Here is a 13,793-nt window from a genome sequence, read left to right on the forward strand (position 1 = left end):
AAGGGGGGCTGGGAAGGAGGGCAACATATGAAATATAAATAAATGAAAGAATAATAAAAAGAGATAAAAGTTTTAGAATTCCACCAGCAGAGCTTAAATGGACTATTCTAGTGGGAGTTTTAAAGACAAGTACAAACAAAACCAGCCTGGTCTACAGAGTGAGTTCCAGGACAGATAGGGCTACAGAAATAACACACACACACACACACACACACACACACACACACACAAAGTGATTTTTTTGCCGAGCATGGTGGCGCCTGCCTTTAATCCCAGATCTTGGGAGGTAGAGGCAGGCGGATTTCTGAGTTCAAGGACAGCCTGGTCTACAGAGTGAGTCCCACAAAGAAACCCTGTCTCGAAAAAACAAATAAAATAAAATAAAATAAAATAAAATAAAATAAAATAAAAATAAAATGCCCTTTCTATAACTTAAGCTTGTTCTAAATAGGTTTGGTTTTCAATGAAATAAGTTAATTCTTTTTTATCCACATCATTAAATTTAGAAGAAAAGATCCTAACAATGAAAAAGAAAAATGCAAATTACTTGGATTACAAATCTGAGTCACCTGCATTAAGAAAGCACACCTGTGGTGCAAACCTTTGCTCACTCCTCCTATCAAGAGCATTTTGCTGTCATTTGGGGAACCCTGTCAATCAACTCATGTCCAGAATAGACTGTGGAGAAAAATCACTGTACAGACCACCTAAGAGTGTTCAGCTGAGCACGTTAAACTAAAAGCTCATTAATCACTTTCAGAAAAACAGATGTCACTCACTTTTAGAATCATAAACTCCAGACACAAATTCAATTTGTAGGATGCATTGAGTCTAAACAGTTGAATTAAATTTTAGTCTAAATAGCTACTTTTACCTTGAATGTGTGTATTTTACACTCACCCCTGATTACATTTCATTATGGTTTGGAAGAACCACTGATTTTAAGATTTGTCTGTGTTTGTAGATAAGACACTTCATAGATTATTACAATATAGTAAGAACCAAGTGCATGTTTGTTTATCATGAAAACCCACACTGAAACTTACAAATGATAGACTCTACAATTCTCTGATGTAAAAAAGAAATCATTCCTAGAACTTCTACCACTATTTCTGAAGATTATCATGATCCAGCATTTTCACTCTGTAAACAAAGAGTAGCTCATGAAAATTACCCTGTCAAAACTAAATGTAACTGCCAGGACTGGTGTCATGACATCCAAGGAACACTTTAAATGCCATATGGAGCAACTATGTTACTCTGTAGTTTAGGCACTAAATATTTCATACAGGACTCTCACGTTTAGCAATTTTTTTTACTTATATATTTTAAATTAGTATCTTACAAAAGGCCCTGATTTTTTTTTCAATTATTTTTACTCCCTATAGAGTATGTAAAGGAAATATTTCTTAAGAAGAAGGAAGGAAGGAAGGGAGGGAGGGAGGGAGGGAGGGAGGGAGGGAGGGAGGGAGGGAGGGAGGAAAGAGAGGAGAGGAGAGGAGAGGAGAGGAGAGGAGAGGAGAGGAGAGGAGAGGAGAGGAGAGGAGAGGAGAGGAGAGGAGAGGAGAGGAAGGAACATCAAGAATCTAAACTTCCAACAAGAGCTTGCTGACAGTAGCCTGTTAAACCTGTCTCCTGAGAGGTTCTGCCAGTGCATAACAAATACAGAAGTGGATGCTCACAACCATACATTGGACAGAGCACAGGGCCCCCAATGGAGGACCTAGAGAAAGGAACCAAGGAGCTAAAGGGGTTTGCAGCCCCATAAGAGGAAAAACAATATGAACTAACCAGTATCCCCAGAGCTCCCTGGGACTAAACCACCAATCAAAGAAAACACATGGTGGGACTCATGGCTCTAGCTGCATATGTAGCATAGGATGGCCTGGTCGGTCATCAATGGGAGGAGAGACCCTTGGTCCTGTGAAGGTTCTATGCCCCAGTATAGTGGAATGCCAGGGCCAGGAAGCAGGAGTGGGTGGGTTGGTGAGTAGGGGGAGGGGGGAGCAGATAAGGGATTTTCAGAGGGGAAACCAGGAAAGGGGATAACATTTGAGATATGAATAAAGAAAATATCTAATAATTTTTTTTAAATCCATAATGTTGAAGACAGCATGGCAGCAATAGCAGTAATCTATGAGACCACATCTTCAACAGCAATTATGAAACAGAGAAACTGGCTGTAAGCTGAGGCCTCATGCTCTTATAGGCCATCCTGGTGACATTCTTCCTCTAGCAAGGTCTCACCATTTAAATCTCTCTAAACAGCACTATCTACTCTGGAACAAATGCTCAAATGCTGAACACTACGAGGAACATTTTTCATTCAAACATGACAGTGAGTTTCGTTTTGAGTTTCCCTTTTATTATAATAAAATTCCAGAGAAGATCAATAAATTCATTTTACGCTTGGGAAAAAAAAGAGTCTGAACTTTTTATCTAGATCCATAATCACCAGAAAGAAAAGAGGTAGTATATATAACACTGATTGCCATTCATACCAAAATAAAGAAAAACAAGAAGAGACCCAGTTAGCTACTCTTAAAGACAACCATATAGCGCTGGGACAGGCTGAAATTTTGTAATGCACAAGCCCACGTGAAAGAAAAAATCAAATCTACTCTGCAGATTGAGCTCAACTTCCAGTAATCCCACGAATGTGGTTCCTGCAGAACTGCTTTTAATTTCAAAGTTCCTGATATGTGGAACAGAGTCCTATCACACTTCACAGCTACATCACTGACATAAAAATTGCCCCACTTGAATTGTGTTTCTCAATCTGTTACTGCTTCACTGTTTACAACAAGCAGCCAATGACTATACCACAACCAGCCAGCCACAGCAAGCTCTTACAATTACTACACACATAAATACACACACCCCAAAAAAACGCAAACAACAATTTAAAAATCTATAAATTGTGGCCTGCTATATAAATGATAATTACTGACCAATATACAAACTTGCTTCCTTTCCTCCATTCCCTCTTCAATAACCTTATTCATTTCATTTACAACAGAGAAATATTCATTAAAAGGAAAGAAGGAAGGAAGAAAGGAAGGAAGGAAGGAAGGAAGGAAGGAAGGAAGGAAGGAAGGCAGGCAGGCAGGAAAAGGAGAAGAGAAGAGAAGAGAAGAGAAGAGAAGAGAAGAGAAGAGAAGAGAAGAGAAGAGAAAGAGGAAGAGGAAGAGGAAGAGGAAGAGGAAGAGGAAGAGGAAGAGGAAGAGGAAGAGGAAGAGGAAGAGGAGAGGGAGAGAAGAGGGAGAGAAGAGGGAGAAAAGAGGGAGAGAAGAGGGAGAGAAGAGAAGAGAAGAGCAGAGCTTTAGCTTTGCTGCCAAAGCTAAAGAAAGTCTAAATATCAGAGCAAAAGGAAAACTGCTGATAGGAGAGACATGTAAATTGTTCTCTGCTTCTTCCCTAGGGATGACTTTAGGGTGCTTCCTCCACTACTTTCCTAAAGAAAGGACTCCACCAGCCCACTCATTGGTTTATATACTTTACATTACCTCTAAAAATATACTGCAACCAGATCTTTACACAAACTTGCATAAGTCTATATAATTATTAGGTATACAATGTCTATAGTCAGATATTCTCAGTAAGTAAAAAGAATATCAGATTGATTTGATTAACTACAATGGTTGAAAAATACAAGAAAATTACAACATCCTAGGAAACTATCTGAAATAGCTAGTACTTTAGATATACTTTGATAAAATCATAGCTCTTAAAATATAATTCCTATACATAGACGCACACTATACTTATGTTCCAAAACATATTGTGAGGACTTAGACACAAAATTAATCACCATTCTTAAAACCGAATTGTAACCTTTTATCTATGATAAAATCTTGAAAGTGTACAGGTGAACTCTTGGTGCAACCTCTGGAGGACATTTACAAAACACAAGTTTGAGGGGAGGCTACAGCATCAGAGTATACAACTGTAATCCCAGCAATTCCAGTACTTGGGGGGGGGGGGGGTGAGACAAAGCTATTCTTCAGAATAAGGCCTTGTGGTTTTGTTTCTGTCTCCCTCTCCCTCCCTCCCTCCCTCCCTCCCTTTCTCTCTCTCTCTCTCCTTTTCCTCTCTCTCTCTCCTCTCTCTCTCTCCCTCTCCCCCTATCTCTCCCTCTCTCTCCCTCCCCCTCTCCCCATCTCCCTCTGTGTGTGTGTGTGTGTGTGTGTGTGTGTGTGTGTGTGTGTGTGTGTGTGTGTGTACAGGGGTCTGGTATAGATTTCGTTTCTCTTTAGCTCTTGAGGAGATAGTTCTTATTTCCCTTTGGCCTTGTTCTTTAATTCACAGCCTATGCATTTACTTTCCCTCTAAAACTGAAGGTTTTCTTTGGTAAGAAAGGCTATTTAAAGAATCAAGAACTTTGACAGATTCTATCCTATCAGCACATCTTTCATTAGAGATATATAAAGGCTCATAGATCTAAGAAATAAACATGAAATGGTAGCTCTTAAAGACAAATTGAATGCTGAGTGTCGCTCAGGGCTAGTCCCCCCTACTTAACCCATTGGAGATACTAGTTTTGATCCACACTACAGCAAAAGGTAAGTCCATTAGGTCTGGTGTACAGCTCACAGCATTTGCCTAACAGGCATGAGGCCCAGAGTTCAATAACCAGCATCAAATGGGGGGAAAGTAAACTATATTTAAAACCATTACAAACATTCCACTACTGCACCTATGAAAAGGGAAAACACATAATTACTAGAAAATACCAATCTTAATCGTTTGAATTTCAATTAAAACGAGAAATGGCAAAATAATAAGGTTTTTAACAACCTTAATAGGCTGATCTTTAATTCCAACAATTTGGGATTTTATGAAAATACACTGTATGCAAGCACAATCTCAAGCACAATGATGTCCATCTTGTAAGTACTGAGACACAAAGCCTGCCCTCCAAATGAGCCTCCCATTCACCACACATCCATCTTAGCTCGTTCTGCATTTCCAAATGCCAAAGGAGGCCTCCTTTTAAAGGTTTTGAATTTTGTTTGTTTTTTGTTTTTGTTTTTTTGCAATAAAAGCAAAGGTTCCCATATCCAAACTGTAGTAACCAAGCCATTATTGAATGACATTATCAGAAGCATGGTAGCCAATCACTCACCAAATAGTTAAGATCCACTGATCCAAGTGCCATCATGCCATTATCTGAATTTCAATAAACTGACTGCTGTTTTTCTACTCTTAAGTAGATTCTAAAATGTGCATGATGTCTGGTAACATAACTAGTATAGAAATGGAAAGAGTATATAAAATTCTTTGGCTCATTTTAGGATACCTGATCCAGACACTGTGGAGGGTGATACATGGGAACCAAAGCCATATGAGAGGACTCCACCTTCTATTTTTGATCTCACTCAATTCCTCTAAGCCTGAAAAGTACTTAATTATGTCACATACAGGGATGTGAATGCTTTCTCATTGCTTTCCTATAAAATCTGAGTAATAGCTATATGATTTTTAAATACAGCATCCTTTATTCCTACCTGAGACAGCTGGAGGTGACAGAGGGGGTAGGTGATAGACATCAGAGAGTAGTTCTCTTACAGTTTCCATAGCACCACGGATAAACAGGTTTCCTGAAGCATTTAAAAGAATTACATAACACAATCTAATAATGTCTCTAGTACATATATAGTTGTGAAAGAATAAAGCGCCTCACCATATTAACTGTAAACACCACAAAAGAAAAAGCACATTCCAAATGTACATAGCCACTTTTGAAAAAAATTCAGAATTGAGATTCTATACATGACAGTCAAATCTATATAGTACTCTTTGTATCCCACTGTGTCACATGGGTAATAGATGACATGTAATCAATTTACCCCTAGCCTTTCCACCAGCCAAACTCAAGGGATTCTTTATCATAAAAATGCCAAAAATACCAAGAGCTCAAACATGTTTAAAAATAAAACATCAGCTGAAGGTAGAGCAATCTTTAAAATATCTTGAAACTGTTGATTATTTTAAATCACTTTGTATATCAATTATTTAAAAGTATTCATTGTACAACCAAATCTTTTTTTTTCTTATTAAGCAAGAAAGGATACTGTGCTTTGATTTTATAGGGAGTAAATGTAAATATGTCTTAATGAACTAGAATTTAAAGAACAAATATAATGTTTTGATGATCAAAAACAAATATAAGTGAGGAAAAATAAAAGGGGAGTTTTCTAAATGTATACTTTACAATGTGAAAAGAACAATACTGAAACCATTCTGCTAACCTTCTGTATTTAAAGAAGTAAAAACGAAAACAGATTAACAGATTATATATTAGCTCAAATCTTAAATATTTCCTGGAAATAAGAAAGCAAAGCAAACATAAATCATAAAGCTGAAAACAATAGCAAAATACACACAATAATCAACTTTATAGAAAAAAATTTCAAAATAAGTTCTTACTATGTAGACTAGGTTAGCTTCAGAAGCACAAAAAACAGCCTGCCCCTACCTCCTGAGTACTGGAATTAAAGTGCACAGTGGAACATGTATGATCTGACCTAAGTCCTCAGCACATATACTATGGTTCTGTAGTTGTTCTTATGGGACAACAACTAACAGTGGGAGTGTGGGGTGTCTCTCTCTTGGGACCCTTTTCCTCCTCCTGGGTTGCTGTGTCCAGCCTTGAGGTAAGGGTTTGTGCCCAGTCTTACTGGAACTTAGGATTCTGTGTTTATTTGGTATCCCTGGGAGGCCTGCTTTTCTGAAGGGCAAGGGAGGAGGAGTGGATCTGGGAGAGAGGCAAGAGAGAAGAACTGGGAAGAATGGAGAGAGAGGAAACTGCAATCAGGATGTAACATAAGACAGAATTTTAAAAGAAAAAAAAAGGTGTATGCAGAGTGATTTCCAGATTTTGTTGTTTTTAAAAGAAATCTCTAGAAAAATAGAAAAGGTTATTTTGAAACCACTGTTCTTTATTTCTAACATAGTCAACTTATAATAACAATGATGCCACAACATACACTTATGTCTATGTTTAAACCTGTTCAGACTGGTTTTTGTGGCCTAAATTTGGTCCATAATATTACAGGTCAGTTTAGCATAGTATGTATATAATAGTCAACTATACACAGCAACACAGTTTTCTAGCATGATCTGGTTTTGTTTTCATTTTCCTTAAAGGTAGAAGAGACATTAAGTGACAGTTGCCATAAATTTTTATATTGGTCCATTAAACTTGGAAAAATAGCAAAGCAAACAGGCACAGCTGAGTCTATATGAACAGGTAGCAAATCTAAATACATGTATTTAGGACTAACTAAAGACAAGACAAGGCTCACACAATAATCACAGGTGTTTGTGTGTATCTAGGGGATTACAAGTCATATTCAACAAAATGAAACAGTCTATACTAATTAACGAATCCACTTTCTCAAAAAAAGTGGGCAATTTAAACTCTACATAATCAGATATGTCTGTTACACTATGAATGCTCTCTGAAATGAAGTTTATTGTATATATTATAAATGAAGTGACTACATATTTCACAGTGATTTTAAGCAACATAATTATTAATTATACAGGCTTATAATTACAGACTTTTTAAATCTTCTACCTATTCCTTTAATCCTAATTATTTTCTCCAAATATCCTTCCCTATGTCAACCTTGTGAGTGCAAGTCCATGCTAAATTATAGTCAATTTATCTTTGCCAATGCCTCCTCTCCAAATAGGCTATAAACAATATCTCTTCTTGCAACAGCTGTTTCTCTATTGTATTGTACCACACTGTGATACAATTGCTCAGATCTTTTAAGGGATTGCAAGTTCCACAGCTACCACACTAGCTCATTGATGAAATTCTGCCTTTACCTCCCATCACTTTAACAGTAAGTCTAATTTATTCCTTAAGAGCCTGTTCATATTCAATAATTCAATTAAAAGGAAGCATGTTGAATACCATATATACAATCAAAGATCCTCACATGCAATGCACAGGCACATTACCAAGTCAACCAACTTTCCTTCCTAGTGTCCTAAGTTCTATGGTGACTTTTCAGTAATACATTTCCCTCTTGCTATATTCTATGGTAACTTCTTACTCTGGTAAGGTGGTTAGCAAAGTATGAGAAAGTGACTAGATGCTAGTAGATATGGTGGTAACAAACACAAGGTTATGTCCTATCCACACTGCACCCAAATACTGTTTTTCTTAGCTACTCTACAAGTCACCAAGACTCTAGCTATCTTTTAACCTTTTCATTCTTATGGCGTTTCACAAATACAGGAAGAAGCCCTGCTGATTTGTCATCATGCCAAATAGGCACTTCCAGCACCATCTTGAGAGCAGACAAGAAAAAGCATTGTTCCAAGTCCTTGTACTTGTGTGTGTGTGAGAGAGGGCGGGGGAGGCTCTGCCTGCATATATGTCTGTGTGTATGTCTGTGCAATAAATCTATGCAGTGTCCATGGAGGCCAGAAAAGAGTCAGATCCTCTGAAGCTAAAATTACTTTTGGTCCTAAGCTATCAGGTTGTGTTGGGCCATGAACCCAGATCCTCTGGGAAAGTGGCAAGTGTTCTTAATATTTGAGCCATCTCTATAGCCCCTCCTTGCACTTCTGAATGTCAGCTATGACTATCTTTCCAGGGCTCAGCTCTTAGGAAAAGAAGTTTGTTCAGTTCAGTGTCATGCTGACCCCTTAGAAATCTAATAAGTTGACCCTGAGGACCGCACAGTAGGCAGCCATGAACCACCCTTACCAGTGCAGATAGAGAGGCATGCTCACCTCTAGACTCAGGACTTGTTAGGAAAAGCCCTTGAGAACAATGGGACCAGGCTCTAAAGTTGAGCATACATGTGGGCAAGCTACAGTAAAGCACCTGGGACACTGGGGAAAGAGGTGAACTATAGTTCATGACCAATAGGATGAGTCAGTTCTCCTCTTACCACTGTCCCACAAAGAGCTGGTCAAGTTACGGTGGTAGAACATGTTCCATTATACTTCATGCTAAGTATTCAAGAATGGAGGGATATGATTTGTGACCATTATTGATGTAGGGACTGGCATGATTCCCACATCCTCTTTACAGAAATGTTTCCTCAGAATCAATCTTCATTACAACAGAATTGATGGTGATTATTACAGTACCATCACCTGTAGTAGTACTTACTAATCAACTGCTACACTAGCAATATTACTCACTGTCATAGTGCCAAGCATATAGCAGGTGTAACACTTGTTCACACTTTGTAATACAGCTTCATTCAATACTGGTTATCTGCATCACCCATGAATTCAAAGTAAAAAGAAGAACAAAAGGAGTTCAAGCAAGGCCTTTTGGAATTAAAAATCAGAATCCTGTTTTACAGGTTTTCATGTAAGAGGTCTATTATCTATTCTGCAAATGCCTGCCAAGTTCATCTCAGTAAGACCACTTTTATCTTTACACTGGATCCTCCTTCTGAAATGTACACTGATGACATCCTAGCCATGTTTTAAATTCTGTCTTTTCTTATCTATTTCATCTGCTTTATTATTACCAAGGAACTCTTCAACCTCATTGCTTGGTTCTATATCTATGGTGTGCATAACCCCTTCCTCACAATTGTAAGATACAATTCATGATATTATCTACTCCAACTTCTACCAGGTACTTATTTAGCTGAAAAAACCCAGCTTGGGTATAAGTGGAATTATCATGAGTGTCTCAAATAGCTTAGTTTGGCACTTTGTGCAAATTATACAGTTCCATATATATATATGTATGTATGTATGTATATACACACACATACATACATACACACACATATATATATACACACACATACATATATACACATATATATACATACAGCAGCTTTCTATTAATATTGCAAATTCTGACAAGTCAACTTTGTATATATCAGTTTCATACTAAGTGTGTGTGTGTGTGTGTGTGTGTTTGGTACTTACAGAATGCTCTACAGTGCTTATCCTCTACCTGATGGTATAGAAGACAGGGACAAAGAAATAAGGATGTTTTACTTTGTGTTTTCCAAAGCAAGTAGAAATACTAAAAGAGTTAGTAAGAGCCATAGAAGATGAAAACTTTGTCTAGGAAAAAAAAAAAAAAAGACCATTCATTATTGTGAAGGAGATGCCTAACGTTCAAGTACTGGACTCATTGGGGCTAGACTGGCTCAAGCAAAGGACACTTAGAATATTTCAGAAATAACCTAGCAATGAGGCTTCCAAAGTTAGAGTTGTGGATACAAGAAAAAAGACAGAAAATGCTTTCAGGAAGCCATGCTGCTCCCTAGACCTATTCTTCTCAAAGTCAGTTGTCTAGTGAAAAGCTAGTGCAGTCTCAGATGAGTGTTGAAAGACATCTCAGTGGGAAAATCCCACTGCTGGTGTGCTCTTTCTAAACGAACGCTAAGGGGACATGCTATTTGGCCACTGATAAACATTTCTCCCAAAAGCAAATATACTGTTCAAAAAGGCTTATACTGTACCATATATTATTTGTCCTGCACTAGGAGTTTGCTTAAAAGGTTGATTTTACCTTTAGCTGAAACTGTGTATTTTCTAATCTGTTTGGGCAGCTGTCAAGTAATCAGAGTAAGCAGTGCCATTTTAATAAGGACGTCTTTTAATGAAATATAATAGGTCACAAATACCTAATTTCTGCTCTTTACTGTAATTGCTAGTCTTTACTACAACTGCCACTTTAACAATCTTTTCCAAATGCTGACACAAAAGATGAACAAATCAAGGGTATTAGCATATGTGTATATTTACACTTTATTGCTGTCAAAGGCTGCAGTACTACTCTCAACTCCCAACAGCTAGAGTCTCTTCTTTTGATGGAAACATCCTTCTTCAGCCTGTGACTATATCTGAATTAAGTTCCCTTTCACGGCAACATTGGCAAACACACACTAATGTCTAAACAGAAAGAATGCTGAGGAAGTCAGAGCACATTACATCTGTAGACAAGCAATGCTTTTCCTATCACTATGAAAGATTAAATATGTCTTTATTATTGTTTCTCTAATAAATTCTCTGCTTCAATTGGTTTGTAACTTCAAAGCAGCTAAAATAAGCTGGTTTTTAATGTTTTGAATGTTATATGAATGTTCAATTATATCACAACATAAAACTACAGGGAATTGCATTAAAATTAAAATAGAACACCAAAAAAAGAGAAAACATAAATATAGTGAAGTTTCTATTTTTTAAAAAGGGTATTAGCATTATCTGGATCCAATTCTAATTTAAGTTTATGATAACATCTTTTTCAAAACATTCCTCCTGAAAACTTTAAATAATACTCCTTTTAACTTTTGTTTTATTATCAGCATATTATTAACCCATGACTCTTAAATTTTGGTGCCATTATTGCCATGGTAATACCAAAAGTCCTATGTACAAACAGTAGTAGTTTTATTAGAAGTTTGCCCATTTTTTGAAAAGCTAAGCTTCCCTAAATCAAACTAGCTTGCTGAGAAAAGAAAACCATGACAACTGTTTGTACCTCTTGCTTTATTATTACATCCGGCCTGGTCACTCTTAGAAATTCAATCTATTACGGTTGCTAGGAGTCTGTTGCTGTGCAACCTAAAAGGGTATGCTGTGCTTTCAGGCCAAGCAGTGCTAATAAACCTGTAGGCTTCCCTCTGTGGGGCTGACCAGTGTGTTTAAAGGGCTTAATACTTTTCAAGAGTGATTGGCTCACAATTCAAGACACATCCTATTAAAACCAAGTCACACTGAGAGATTTCTAACAAAGGGACGAAATGCTAAACATACACAAATATTCAAAATGTATCCTCAGAACCCCTAACTAATTTGGAAAAACAAACAGAGATTATGATCTACATTTCAATTATACTACCTACCACCCCAAGTCTTTCTCTCTATATAGTCCCCTAAAAGGTTGTAATATATATAAACGAACCCAGCAAGCTTGTAAGGTTATAGAACAGTGCTAAGTACGTTCGACTTTGTTTCTCAAAATCTATTTTAAATCCAACAATAGAAAAGTAAACTTAGTAACCCAATATTTACAAAAGTAGTAGCAGTGAAACTTAAAGGGAAATTCTAGATAGCACTTTACCATGAAAACATTTTCTCTATTCATCTCAGTTGACCAGTAATATTTTTATATTAACTTATAAAATCTGTTCTATCTCAAGTATTAAGATTAATGCTGAATAAGTTATTCACAAAAGTTCACTGCATTAGATATTATTTTATTTTAATTAGACAAGAAGATCATGGAGTCTGCCAATAAAATTCTGCTAAACAGATTGTTGAAGCACACAGTGGCATAGAGTAGGGGAACCAACTACAACCTTTAAAAGAAGAAATTGTTCTGACTTACATGCTTAGACACATTAGGCCCATTTTCATAAAGTATTGGAAGAAAAAGACAAAAATGTAATATTATAAAGTATCAAAAACTGTACAGGAAAAGAGGAATATGATATTTAACAATTAACCCAATTTTAAAGAATGTATTCAGGGTGTCCATTGAGATTCTGGTTATATTAATACTGCCAGCAACTTTTCAACCTTAAAAATAAATTTGAAAAAATTAAGATGGGCCCTTTCTCCATATTCCTAACAATCTTTAGGCCTTCCACTGACGCTGGAAACATTTCTGTCAGTGCCCTACCTCCCTGACTTTAAAAGAGCCACAGCTATCTCTTCACACTGCTTTCATTTCTTCTCATTACATACCATAGGAGCAGAGCAAAGAAAACTATTTCTCTAAAAGTTCTAAGAAACAACAAACAGCAGAATGTGGAACAACTATCCCAAAACAAAAGAGGATGGATACAAAAGGAGAGCTGAAGGAGGCTGAAGCTGAGGAGTAATTCTGACCAAAAGGCAAGGCCTGAGCTAAAGGAAGGATGGGCAAAGATTTAGAACTGACTGTTTTGTAAATAAAACCAACCTGAAAACAGAGCAAAGAGAACAGTCAGCCAGGAAAAGGTGACAGAGACAATACACTCTTTAGAAAGAGAACAATGAAGAGAATACTGGTAGAAAACACATGGAGAGTGATATACAAATGTGAAGCAAACAAAAACAAGTAGGAAAACCTACATTCAAAAGTTTATTATTTCTTGTGTCCACTCTTACTTCCTAAGAAAAGTACAACTCAGAAATGTTTCATTTTCAATCTTCAGGTATGTTATTAACACATGCTAGGGAAACCAAGTACAGACTGTTTAATTTCTAAAGAAATAACTGGAATGCTTTCTAATGTTCATACCTAGTAAGAAATTTTTAAGTCTAATGCTGAAGAACCTTATTTACAAAGAATATTTTTAAGTAATTTCAATATTGATTTCATTAAAAAGGTCAAAACATTAAAATACAATACTGTAGATACACATACACAGCAACCAAAAAAAATATTAAAACCACATTTGACTTAGGAGTATATTATTTGCAGTGCATGTGCTAGCAAATTTATTAAGTTCCAAAGCAGTTATTTAATTCTTTGGTCAACTATTTGACAAATACATTACATTATTCTAATCTTGTCAGGAAAAACTGATCTAATAAAAGTAAAGTCCTATTTAGGCATATGATATTGTGATATTTAGGAGCTTATTAAGTAGAATTAACAATTAAATGGCAATGGAATAAAAATAAAATAAGTGAGTGTACATATGCAACATTCTAAGTCTTGTTAGAGAGTGTTTTCTGTTGCTCACTGGACCTTGCCTCCTTGAGATAATACAGCTGCAGTGTGAAGTGCAACATCCTTAAAAGACAGCAAGCTATGAAGCTTCATCAAATACATGATGCTATGTAGCTATGTCTCCTCT

General features: G+C 36.6%; 1 protein-coding gene across 14 annotated transcripts in view; it reads right to left on the reverse strand.

The window, feature by feature from the left end:
* The window catches only part of Rfx3 (regulatory factor X, 3 (influences HLA class II expression)), a 252,949-nt gene that overhangs the window by 215,626 nt on the left and 23,530 nt on the right, over positions 1-13,793 (reverse strand). For 8 of the 14 annotated variants that reach the window (XR_003952761.1, XR_003952760.1, XR_877668.3 and 5 more), the window contains exon 2: positions 5,508-5,600. The exons of the other annotated variants lie outside the window; for them this stretch is intronic. Coding sequence is in view for 4 of the 8 variants with exons in the window: in NM_001360358.1 (NP_001347287.1) it covers positions 5,508-5,600 (93 nt within the window). In the remaining 4 variants the exon portion in view is untranslated. The remainder of the gene's footprint in view (positions 1-5,507; positions 5,601-13,793) is intronic. 14 annotated transcript variants of the gene reach the window in all.

Source organism: Mus musculus, chromosome 19 (assembly GCF_000001635.26).
Source record: "Mus musculus strain C57BL/6J chromosome 19, GRCm38.p6 C57BL/6J".
NCBI lineage: Eukaryota > Metazoa > Chordata > Mammalia > Rodentia > Muridae > Mus > Mus musculus.